We start from the raw sequence: 13820 nt of genomic DNA on the forward strand, positions 1-13820 counted from the left end.
CCTTGGCTTCTCATCAGTCCTCATTGTTCGCCATGATCAGAGAGTCCGGTTTTATCCCATGCTGTTTCAGTCACAGTCCAGCTGGCTTTGGTGAGCTCCCAATAGATCAGCCCCACTGTCTCCGTGGGTGGGTGCACCCCCCGTGGTCCTGACATCCTTGCTCTCGTGTTCTCCCTCCATCTGCTCCTCATTGGGACTTTGGGAGCTCAGTCCAGTGCTCCAGTGTGGGTCTCTGTCTCTATCTCCATCCATCACCAGATGAAGGTTCTATGGTGATATGAAAGATATTCGTCAGTATTGCTATAGGATAGGGTCATTTCAGGTTCCCTATCCTCAGCTTCCCTAGGAACTAACTGGGGACATCGCCCTGGGCTCCTGGGAGCCACTCTAAGTTCAAGTCTCTTGCCAACACTAAGATGATTTCTTGAATTTTGCATGCAAATGGATGGAAATAGAAAACACTATCCCAAGTGAGGTAAGCCAGACCCAAAAAGAGGAACATGGGATGTATTCACTCATAATTGGCTCCTAGCCATTAATAAAGGACATTGAGCCATTGAGCCTATAATTATTAACCTTCATCAGGCGATGAAAGGAGACAGAGACAGAGACCCACATTGGAGCACCGGACCGAAATCCCAAGGTCCAAATCAGGAGCAGAAGGTGAGAGAGCACGAGCAAGGAACTCAGGACTGCGAAGGGTGCACCCACATACTGAAACAATGGAGATGTTCTATCGGGAACTCACCAAGGCCAGATGGACTGGGTCTGAATAAGCATGTGATAAAACCAGACTCGTTGAACATAGCAGACAATGAGTAAACTTCCATTTTTAATCATAAACTTATTTCTGCCTTGTAAATAGAATTTTGTATACACGAAGTATAGAATACAGAAGCACAAATGACATTTGGCAATATAACCAACCTCCTGCAAAAATATGCATAAATTAACTAATCCTTTTGCATTCTCAAAATTATTAGGATTTTCCCACACTTTTTTTCTTGGACCTCATACTTTATTAAGTTTTAATCCATTGTGTGTATTATAAATTTCATGAGTTCCTTGCATGGTGATTCAAACATAAAATCCCAGACCATTGCAACCATAACACAGCAAAATTCCAAAAAGACTTTTATTTTTCTTTCCTTCCAGGTATTAAAGAGAAAAATCTCTGTGGGATGTAAGCAGTTACTCTTTATACCACATAGACACTGGTGAATATATAGTTACAGTTCTGCACTATATGATTAATTTTGAGAACTAAAGGTTTTGCTACTGCTGTTGACTAGGTGAAGCGATAATCTACATGGAAACAGTCTGTCAAAGACTTTTACTTTTTTAACATTATTCTAGGAAGATGTAATGATTGATTGGCTTCCCAACATCATTCAGTCAAATTACAGCCTCCTACATGTATGATTGCATATCTTCCACATGTATTAAGCAGTGTCTGTACATGCAAAGAAATCCTATGCCACTTATTTGTGATGATTTCAAACCCCTAACACTTTACTTTCGAATTTTAAAATGTATATTTTATATCTTTCTGAATATGAAAATGAAACCTGAAAATATATGGAAAAGTAAAATAAAATATTTTATTACTACAAAGTGAAAAGAGACATTATATACTGTTTGGTGAGTCACAAGGCAGGCATGCCATTGACAGTTTAAGTTGATAACCTTTTGTGTATGTTTGCAAATATCTTACCATAATTGTATATGGCAGTTCAGAAAAATATAAGTGTTAAAAAGACTCAAATAGAAGTAAATTCTTTCTATTATCAAATGAAACTGTAAGTCAATGTACTTAGGCTAAAAGTTACTGGTGAAAATATTACTTAGTGCATTAGGGAAACAGCATTGGCTTTTAAAGTTTATTGATCAGGTAAATAATAAGCGGCAGAGTATTGATTATGTCAGTGCCAAAAACACTTTGCAAGAGTACACAAATGTTCAAGGCATTACCATTTCTAAAGGTGTTCTGTTGCAAGATCTGATTTAGGAATGGTAAACAGTAAATTTTCTTATGATATTAATACTGGGTCTTTTGCCCGAAGCATTCTCTAAAAGTTCTCTTGTTTTTCAGTGCTCACAGTATGTAGCTAAGTAGGCATTTAGAGGGTCTCTCTTTTATAGCCCTATTCAGCTATGTGTGCAGTGACTGCCTATCTCTTTGGACATTATCAAACGAAGAGATGGTTTTGGTAGCCTGAAGCTCAGCTTCAAAAAACCTTTGTTTCAAACCCATTGTAAGTCGCTGTGCAGTTACTGATGACTTCTAATTTAAACTATTTTACTGTTCTGCAACATGTGTCTTGCAAACATTTTTTTTTCTGTCCAAATAAAAGTGGTATAACATTGGAGTTAGACTTTTCCATTTGTATATTTCTTAGTGACAAGGAAATTGCTGTGTCTCAACTGACTTTTCAAATGGCATATTGTACTGTAGAATCATTTAAAAATAAATTTAACTCCCCACAGCCATAGCTTAAAAATTATTTTTTGGTATCAAATATTAGATATTTGAATAATATTTTCTGTCTGATATGTTCTTTCTAAGACAACAATATATGATGTTAAACTACTATATATTTCTTCCCAAACTTATATTGAATGATGCAGGTTATAATTCAGTCCTGATGAGAAAAATCAGGCAACAGTGCAATTCAAGGCTTATATAATATTTTATTAATCATACATTAAATAAAATGATAACTACATTAACATTGAAAATTATGTTTAAAATTATACTGTGTCTTTGATATTACATTGTGTATAGTCATAGCACATTAAAGATATATTTTTGTAATTTTTAGTATTTTTTCATTAAAATAAAAAGTATTATTTTCATGTCTTTAGAAACATGAAGACTTTTTCACTGTCATCATCCATATTACCATATGAAAGCCTCCTGAGTTTACTTCAAAATTATACACAAGAGAATTTAGTAAGCATATGTAAAGACAGCTATATCTATTTATGAATGTGTATATATTGTGTTTCTCTTTCTGTCTTACCTAACTCAGAATGATGTTTTTCTACTTGCATTCCTTTGAAGCGGGTCTCTAAGGACAGCCTTCATCTTCTCCAGGAACTCATTTGTATGTTTGAAAAGCTAGTCGCAATTTTTACCCTGTTTTCTGGTATTTTAATTTCATTTACTGGAATATCAGATATCTTTCCAGGAAAGTAGTCTATTACAAGTGGCTTTTTTAAAACAGATGTTTCTATGTATTACTCTCAAAAGAAAATTTCTACATTATATAAAAATGATGGTTAGTAGCTATTTGGGAGAAAAAAAACTGAACAACATTAATCAGAACATACACATACACACACAAACACACACTTATATATTCATATGTGTATCTAAGTACCATATATAAGCATAGCATTCAATTATCATCAACTATTATTCATGAAATATGTGCGGCAATTGTCTTGGTTCTGCTTCTATGATGAGATACCATGACTAAGGTAACACTTAGGAAACATTTCCCTGGGGTCTTAATTACAGCTTCAAGGGTCAGTCAATCACTATCACAGTGAAGGGTGTAATGGCAGGCAGGCATGGTGCTAGAGACAGGACTGGCAGATTTACTTTCTTATCTCCAGGAAGCAAGCGGGGGGGGGGGGTAAGAGGGATAGAGAGGGGGAACAAAAGAGGGAGAGGAAGAGAGAGACAGAGAGAGACAGAGAGAGACAGAGAGAGACTAAGAGACAGATAGAAAGAGAAATAGAGAGACAGAAACAGAGAGACACTTTCGAAGCCCAAAAACACACCATCAGTGATACAGCTCCTCCATCTTTCTTAATCATTTGCAGACAAACAGTCTTCCAACTGATGACTAATCCTCTAAACGTAGGAGCCTATAGGGGCCAATCTCATTCAACCACCACAGCAGTCTTTTTGTTTGTTTTTCAAGACAGGATTTATGTCTGTCTTGGAACTTGCTCTGCAGACCAGCCTGGCCTTGAACTCACTGAGATCTGCCTGCCTCTGCCTCCCAAGTGCTTGGATAATGGGTGTGTGCCACAACTGCCCAGTCCTTTACAGTAGTCTTAAAAAATGAAATTCTCTTAACATAGTGCAGTCTAAAGCTTTTCTCAAACTTAATAAATGCAGACGTAATTTGAAATCCTATGTCTGTATAAAATATACTATTTTTAATATCTCTGTATAGAAGCAAGGTGTGGTATTGTGTAAGAGATGTTACAGGTCAGAAAGAAAACATGGAAAATACAGGAAATAGGAGGTTAGACACAAATATAAAATATCCAGTAAAATTTTCATCTAATGGGGTAGACAAAGAGAATAAATGAAAGAAAATATCAAGTTTAGTGGTTACATTATTTTCTGAGTTTATAACATCTTTTCTATGCCATCTATTTTTCCCAATATTCAGTAAGTTTTACAAGTGCAAATGTCTCCTTTGCTTCTTTATGTCTGTGTATAGTTTTATATAGATCAAGCAAAAAAAAAAAAAACTAATGTTGCTCAAAACAACACAATTTAGTTCCTGGAAGGAGTCAGCAGTAATGTTATAAATTATGTCAAACACTTTGGCAAATTAAGAATGGCATCAAAATCAAATATTTTAAAAATTAAAACTTTTGTAGATATTTGGGCCACAATTTGAATTTTCACTGGATGTGGAAATAATTTGGCAAGTAAATTTTTCTAATTTTAAATTGCTTGCAAATATCAGGCTCAACAGAGCATGAAAGGTAGAATAATTTTTACATGATGGGTCTAATGGTTGGGTAAGATCTCCCAAACTTTCCTGAAGCTACTTCACCACTGCTGTGTCTGTAGGAACCAATGTATTTCTCAGGTCCAGAACTGGTATCCTGTGGAGACTATTCTTTATTTGAATCAGTGATTATGTTCTAGTTACTCACAGAGAAGAGAAGAAATGAATCAACACTGTAACTTCACTCTATATCCTACAAATATGGAAAGGTTTATTATTGGTTGAGACAATAAATTCAGAAGACCCAGAAGATTATATATCATGTGCATAGATTACAAGCGAGTAATCGTAATTAAGTTATCTTTCCCAGTTTGGAACTACTATTTCCCATTTAAGATGTGTGTGTGTGTGTGTGTGTGTGTGTGTGTGTGTGTGTGTGTGTGTGAGCCCGGCGGTGGTGGCACACGCCTTTAATCCCAGCACTCCTGAGGCAGAGGCAGGCGGATCTCTGTGAGTTCAAGACCAGCCTGGTCTACAAGAGCTAGTTCCAGGACAGGCTCCAAAACCACAGAGAAACCCTGTCTCAAAAAAATAAAAACAAAAAACAAACAAACAAAAAAGGATGTGTGTGTGTGTGTGGGGGGGGTGTCTGTGCCTTAAGCATCTTGTCAATGTTTGAATTATAGTTGATATTCAAACATCTTAGCTTTTTTTCTTTTTTGGTTTGAGAATTTCATACTAATTTTGCCTGAAGAATCCATTAATGGAAGCTGCAAGGCTTCCTTTACCAAATAATGCTTCATTCTATTAAAAGAAATCTGAATGTGCAGGTAATATACAGGTTGTTGTAATATATAATAAGAACTCTCAGCATTGCTACCTATCTGTTCATATGGGTCTTTATTTTTACTAACATCATTTGTTCTTCTTGTACTCTTTTTTTTTTTTTTTTTTATGGGTCACTGAGGCTTTTATTCTGCATGTAGAACCGCCGGGGCAGGGGTCTTTCCTGTGGCCACCCTAGAGATTACACTGGGCTCGAGACACTAGCTTGGAAGTGAGGTGACAATGATTCGGACCAGTCACATGATTACAAAGCTGGGGTTTCCAGCAGGGCTCCAGGTGGTCGGGCGGACTGAAGACTTCTAGGGAAGCAGTGGCATGGGAGGGGCAAGCACTGGGCCTGCCTTGATGACATCAGGGACGGGGTCTAAGCAGCTGGTGGCTCCAGGGATCTGCATTCACTTTACTTGGCCAGGGGGTTCCTGAAGCACCTGCCAGCAAACTTGGCCTTGCTGCCCAGCTCTTCCTCGATTCTAAGAATCTGGTTGTACTTGGCCAGGCGCTCGGATCGGCAAGGGGCACCAGTCTTGATCTGCCCAGTGCAGAGCCCCACTACCAGGTCAGCGATGAAAGTATCCTCGGTCTTCCCAGAGCGATGGGACACCATGACGCCCCAACCATTGGACTGGGCCAGCTTACACGCCTGCAGAGACTCGGTCACAGAGCCAATGTGGTTCACTTTGAGCAGGAGGCAGTTGCAAGACTTCTCACTGACAGCCTTGGCAATCCTCTTAGAGTTGGTCACTGTGAGATCGTCCCCGACCACCTGGATGCCTGAGCTAGCTGTGAACTTCTTCCAGGCTTCCCAGTCATCCTGGTCAAAGGGGTCCTCGATGGACACCACTAGATACTCCCGGATGAAGGACTTGTACAGGTCAGCCAGCTGGTCAGGGGTGATGTACCTGCTGGCGTCATCAGGAGACTTGAAGTCCAGGTCGTACTTCCCGGACCTGAATAACTCAGAGGCGGCCACGTCCATGCCGATGACAACCTGTTCAGTGTAGCCAGCCTTTCCAATTGCGTTCTTCAGCAGCTCCAGAGCTTCTTTGTTCTCCAGGATGTTAGGCGCAAACCCGCCCTCGTCACCCACATTGGTGGCATCCTTCCCATATTTCTCCTTGATGACATTCTTCAGGTTGTGATAAACCTCTGCCCCAATGCGCATGGCTTCGCGGAAACTGGACGCCCCCACAGGGAGGATCTTGAACTCCTGCATGGCCAGCTTGTTGCCAGCGTGAGACCCGCCGTTGATCACATTGAAAGCTGGGACTGGCAGGATGACTTCAGCGTTGCCAGCCAAGTCAGCAATGTGGCGGTAGAGGGGCACCCCCTTTTCTGCAGCACCAGCTTTGCAGACAGCCAGGGACACTCCCAGGATGGCATTGGCACCGAATTTGGATTTATTCTCGGTGCCGTCCATCTCGATCATCAGCTTGTCGATCTTCTCCTGCTCCACCACATTCAGTTTCTTGCTAACCAGAGCAGGTGCGATAGTTTTATTGATGTGCTCAACAGCCTTTGAGACACCCTTCCCCAAGTAGCGGGTCTTATCATTGTCACGGAGTTCCAGGGCCTCATAGATGCCAGTGGAGGCACCGCTGGGCACGGCAGCCCGGAAGAGACCTTTTGAGGTGTAGAGATCAACCTCAACAGTGGGATTCCCACGGGAGTCAAAGATCTCTCGGGCGTGGACCTTGAGAATAGACATGGCTTGTTTCTGGCAGTCGGCGTGCCGCAGAGGAAGAGCACAGAGGTTCCTGCACACACCCTGGAGAGCGTTCAGGAGAGACGTGCACGCGACCCGGGAGCCGAGCTGGTCCCTTCTTGTACTCTTGAATATACTTCTTGTGATGGATATGAAGCATGGACGAATAGTATCTCGTTTTATTCTCCTCCTAATATGATGAACTGTGATAGGGCAAACAGCAATGCTTGATTTTTAAGAATGTTCCATGTCATTGATTTCATATTTGATAAACAGTGTTTCTTCCTGTGTCTCTGTCATGTTTTTATTCATATCTAAAGCCATAAAAGTGAGATATTCAACTATATTAAAGCCAAAAGTCAAGCTGAATCCTTCATGAGACCTAGTTTTTTCTCATAATAGTTTAAAAAAATTGCCTGAAAATAAAATTTGTTTTCTATATATGAAATTTGTGTGCCTTGAAAGAATCTATACTGGTATGTTTATTGTAGATCAACAAATACATCTTGACTTGAAATGTTCCATTTTTTTTTTAAATTTATGCCACTTTTAGACAGTAAAAAGCAATTATTTAATGAATTTCTTCAAGTAGTCTTCAAATGGATAGTACATGGCTCACCTTCCTTTAGACAGGGAACACAATCTTTTTGATTGATTAAAATGAAGAAATATGTAGCATCAAGTAAAATACTAATTGAATTATAAATATTTAAAATTATTGGGCTACTGTCATAAAAGTATTCTTACATGGAATTGAAACCATTTTAGAGTACGTACTGTAATGATTAGAAAATATGTAATATTTTATTTTAACCAAGTGAGGAGTAAAAATATTACTCCAATGCGATTTTCATGTTATATGCTGCCTTGAGAAGATGTAAAAATCACCTGACATTGTTAAACATTGGCAAAGACAGAAATAACAGCTTGTAGTAATGCAAATTTCCCAGGAGTTTGTTGATACAGATGAACATAGACAGATGGTTTTTGGTATGCAGAATCATCATTGGTTTCTTATTTAACAGAAAAGAAGGACTTCATATTTATAATGGCAGAGCTGATATCAGGAGAATGCAAGTGTTGGGATTTTCTTCCAAATCTTTTCTGTATCAAATAAAGAAATGATTAGAAGATTGTCTTAAGAGTACATATATATTGCTTCACATACAAATCGTTTCATTTAAATGGTCCAACATTACCCTATAGTTTTGCTCATGATCTTGTTCATTATTCCTCAGTTTCTATCAACATAATTACGGAGTGCACTTGCCTTTAGGTTTAAAAGGTAACGGACTCTGTATCCTTATTTGGACATAGGATGACATTATGTTGTTGGGAATCTACAGGTGAGATGGAGGATAAGCAGAACTATAGATACAGAGCAATCCCCCAAATGGTGTTGCTGATGACTATGTTCTAAGGAGAAGGACTCTGAGTAAACAGAAGGATTGCTATTGGATAAACAGCCTGCTAATTGATCATTCTAAAGGACTCTCACAAGGCTAGTTTTTGTTTCCTAAGAAAACCACTTATCTGCCCCAGTATTTCACGACCTCAGCAAGGAAATCTAGTTCCTCATTAATATGAACAGTGTGTATCAGTGCAAAAGCCCCCATGCTGCTGAGGGATGTCGTTCTCTGCTCCTGAGAGACATCCTTGGCAGTTTGTTTCTCAATCAACCTTTCTATCCACAGAGAAGTCTAGCTGTTTGGCTCCACTGTGACCTTGCTAATGCTAGTGTATCCCAGTGTCTAAGCTGGATACATATCTGTACTGTATCCTGCTTTGGAAAGAAATATAAATCCATATATTAGTAATAGTGTAATATGACTGTTGGCTTATTATATATTTATTATTTTATTTTTATATTTATTTTGACCTAATTCCCTTCCCGTTTATTCCAGGCATCAGGGATAAAAATAAGAGAGATACAAAGACCAAAGTTATCAATAAGTGTGAGTAAACACCTGATTAAAAGTGCTAGACTGAACTCCAGAATGACTGCATGCTCCTGTTCCCACTCATCCATTCCCTAGGTCCTATAAAACCTGAAGATTGGCAATGATAAGGCAGGTTTTGCTGTTATGTTGTAGTTAATGTGAATAATAATCTCCCTTCGCAGATTGCTGTTCTTAAAGTAAAGGTCAGTTTAAAAGACCAGTTCTTGATGCTCCTTGTTTGTCGTTTTGGTAACAGGCATTAAAAGCCATGATGCTCTAGCAATAACAGTAACAGAACTTGTACGGAACTAGCAGAGATCACAAGATTAAGCTGAAAACAAGGAGGAAACAAGCACAAGGGTAAAGAAAAGGAAACTTTAATGTCCTTTAATGATGCTTAACAAAAGCGACTTTTGGCAGAATAGCATGAGATAGGGTTGCTCATAATTATATGTAAAAGACTTGTCAAACTAACTCTTCAGGTAAGACTTGTTTCTTCATTAATTTGCAATTTAAAGTAGCAAGATTTACATCCACAATCCAACCAGATGAGTATTACAGCTAACAAACTTTCGAGAAAACAACAATCTTAGGTTGTTCTTCCACATCAAATTTCTAGAATTAAGGGTTTCTCAGGGTAACAATGGAAAAAAAAATGTGCTTATTTAACAAGAAAAGGCAACTGATAGCACTTCCAATCCATCCCATTCCCTTAGGATACTCTCAATCATAGTAAACACACATTACCAAATTATTGTGTTATCATAGGCACATAAATTGTTAACCCCACAGGTTGAGAATAAAATTACTGCCAGCATTTAAACAAATTTGGAGCAAACATTAATTAACTACTGACCAGGTTGATGGATTCTGGCCAGGTCCATCTCTGTGTTTCCAGAAAATGACCCAGAGGTACATTTTGCAGGGGTTTATAAAGGCAAAACTCAATAATTCACTCTTTTCCCCCATCAGATCCAATGAGGAGCAAGTATACATCCTGGGGTAGCTCCTGCCTATGTACCTCCTGCCTGCAAGTGTATATCCTCCCTAGGTTTCTCCTTTCCATATGTGATCAAGCACATCTAGTATAGTTGTGTCAAACAAACTTGTTTAGAAAAGTAAAAATATGTAGCTCATTATCTCCATAATAAATAGTCTCCAATATTTCAGGAAGTATCTGTCCCTGGGCAAGGGGCTTATAGGTTAGAAGCATTTTTGTTTTATGAATCTCCTCATCAGAGTAATTAAAACTTAAAATGTATTTTGGCTATAACATAGTAGTTACATATAGGACTTGTGTTTACTGATTGACAAACAAAAAGTTATAAAATTTAGAAAAAAAAAGTAGCCAAAAAATGTATACGGAAGAGAACATCAATGTATTATTTTATTTCCTTTACAACTTTAACCAAGATGTATCTGTATCACTGAGTTCAGCCAAAGCTGCATTGTTGCAATTAAGTAAAGTATTTGAGTCATGGATTCCTTTAAAAAATTAATAATTCAATACTGAATCTCCCTTTTCACTATTAAATGCTTAAACCTATTAACTAATATTAGAAATACTGTAATTTTTTTAACTTAATCCTGCTTTAGCTATCTTTCAGAAACATAAAAATTGCTAACATTTAGCGTCTCTCATATAACACACTTACAAGATCATTTTCTGTGTAACATGTGTTAAAATTACTTAGATCCTAGTCTTACTCTGAATTCAGTAAGAAATTCACTAGTAAAATTAGAAATTTGAAACATAGCTTCATTTTTCATGTATGTATTAACTATTCTCGCTTTTGGATATTCCACAATTCATTCTCCCATCTTTTTTTCTGTCTCTGTTCCTCTGACATTTGAATTAATTATGGTTTAAAAATTATTGAACAAGTATACATAGGTTATATAGGTCATCTTCTCATAATATTTTGTCTTTATATATGAAATCTTATGATTTATTTTTATATATATATCTGACTATCTTATATACATAGACATAACATCCTAACTTCTGGAACCAAAACCGAATTCTCTTGGTAATGTACATTCTTTATAGACACATAAATTTTGTTATATATTATATTACAATTGAGTAATGAAATATAACTTTTTTTCCATTTAGAAAAAAATTAACAGCCAGAACAACAAGAAGAAGAATACATCAATAGCAACAATAGGGGTTTACAACCTGATTCTACTGCTGATTATAAGTGTAATTCTGGCTTGGTTCGGGTAAGAAGATAAAATGAATCATTTCTAAATATGGTCAGAAACACATTGATACTATACTCAGCTTTCTGAATTCAAGCATGTACGATTCTTCAACCAACATAGTACAAAAGAAATAATTACTTGTATTCAAAATTTGGGGTCAATAAGGGCTACCTACACATTTACTTTCTAATTCACTGAAATATGCCCACTCACAGCCTTGCTGCTGGCTCATGATGCTGCAAGTAATCCCAATTTACCAGATCAATCTAGAAGTTGAAGTCATCCCCAAGTATCTGCATTCTAAGATTTAGGATTACAGGAATATGACATCACACTCAACTTTGATTATCTTTCTGTCGTTATGTTTCTCTTTTAAGCCAAGGTTTTGAGATACACCCAAGACAGAGACCAAATATGCGACTAATGAAACCTCCCTAGTGTTCCGTTCCCCAACACTTAAGTCATGTCTTACCATGTAGAATATGTTCCACATAGCCATGATCCTTTCTCTAAGAATGTACATAGATAGTTGTCTTAGTTGAGTTTTTAGTGCTGTGAAGAGAGACGGTGACCCTGGAAACTCTTATAAAAGTATCATTTTATTGTGGTGGTTCTCTTACAGAGCTCAGTCCATTTCTAGGTGCATGGGAGCATGTAAGGAGATGTTGTGCTGGAGCTGAGAGTACTACTTCTTGATTCAGAGGCAACAGTATCCTGAGTATGTGAAATCTCAAAACCCCTTCCCCGACAGTGACACACTTCCTCCAGAAGGTGCAGCTGTATTAAATGTATTCCCTTCAGTCTCAAGGTCTGGAGTAAATGTGTTTGTAGTCCAGTCTTCTACAAGAAGATCATACTTCCTCAGAAAAGGCCACATCTAATAATGTCACACTCTATGAGCTCATGGGGTCCAAATATATTCGAGCTACCACATTAGTTAAATGGTTATTTAATGCCACTAAATTTGAAAAAATTGTTGTGAGGCAAGCCATATTATAAACAATAGTAAGTGAAAATATTTTTTCTACTTTTTTATTCTTTCTCAAAAAGTCAATGGAGTTGGTAGGATATAATAAGTATAAGCCTCTCTGCAATATTCTAACTGTGAACTTAGGCAGTCCATATGCTGATGATGTGTATGGTATTTTCCCATTGTAGGGTTATAAAAATAATTGTTGTTTTTTTGTAAATAATAAAAGACTTCATAAGTCAAGTAACATTGATAATAATACACTTTATAGATGTATTTCAAAATATATTCAATATAACAAATATATGTATATATCAGAAGAAGTAGGCAGAGTTAGAGATAGGATGGTGAATATAAGTATTTCTTTTTCGGGCTTCATAGGTTTAAAATAAGGCATATAAATGAAAATTGTAAACTTTAGTATGAAGACTTTCAAATGACAAAGATTCTAAACTGCTATGGGAATACATAGCAGCAAAGCTTACAGTACTCTAACACAACAAACGGTTTCCTTTTAAATTACAGACTGCTCGGAAAGATTAGTCAACTGAGAGTAAATGTTAATGATTTGCTTCAGGGGAAGATAACACTAATAAAAGCTTCGAGGAAGCAGAATGCAGAAACTCAGAAATGGAGAGAGATGAGAGTGTTTGTGTCATACAGAAGAACAGAGCCTGTGCCTAAGGAGAGATGTCTTTATCCCGTCACCATGATAAGGTCCTATAGTCTAATGTTAAGGATTTGGAAACTACTCTTAATAATAGTAGAAAATAATTGGAAAGTACTAAAACACAAATTTTTGCTGTATGCTGTTAGGGGAAGTGTTTATGACTTGTGTAGCTCTCTGAGTGTCTTGTAGATAAATAACCATCCATCCAATTGTTTATCTGGTGATCATGTTACTCCTTCCTTTAGAGGTAGAATAGTATCTGAATTCAGGTATGCAATAGGCAAATGAATACATTATTTGTCCTCCAGTGTTCCAATTTATAACCTCAAATGCAGTCTTACCATAAATGGGATGTAATTAGTAAAACTATTTTAATCTATTGGCATGTTGTTATGTGATTGAGACAGAAATAAACAGTAAAATGACTCATAGTAATAAGCTTAGCAAAATTACAGTTCAGCTGTACAAAAATTCCTTAAGAATATACGATTAGGGAGATACAAGCCCATGTTGAAACAGTGGCATATAATATTTTATGTGAAAATATTAAAGAATAAGTTATTAAATATAATTCATATATTTTGATGTCACCTCTGGTAATGTGTTTATTCATAAATGTATATATGCATATATATGTGTGTGTGTATGTACAATATATCAGTACTTGAAGCTTGAAAATTTCTTTGTCCAAACTGTATAGTAGATGTTTTTCTGTTAATCCTTTTTTTTTAATTTATTTATTTATTAAAGATTTCTGTCTCTTCCCCACCGCCGCCTCCCCTTT

The 13820-nt window shown here is 37.1% G+C and overlaps 1 protein-coding gene across 1 annotated transcript; it reads right to left on the bottom strand.

Annotated features, from left to right (window-relative positions):
• Positions 1–5882: 5882 nt before the first annotated feature.
• Positions 5883–7359, bottom strand: LOC126506563 (alpha-enolase-like). The gene has a single exon (XM_050150254.1). It carries the CDS (start codon positions 7249–7251, stop codon positions 5947–5949), a length of 1305 nt encoding a protein of 434 aa, XP_050006211.1. The 5' UTR covers positions 7252–7359; the 3' UTR covers positions 5883–5946.
• Between the last annotated feature and the right edge of the window lie 6461 nt (positions 7360–13820).

Source organism: Alexandromys fortis, unplaced genomic scaffold, assembly GCF_014885135.2.
Source record: "Alexandromys fortis isolate MF-2015 unplaced genomic scaffold, M_Fortis_MF-2015_v1.1 scaffold_0, whole genome shotgun sequence".
NCBI lineage: Eukaryota > Metazoa > Chordata > Mammalia > Rodentia > Cricetidae > Alexandromys > Alexandromys fortis.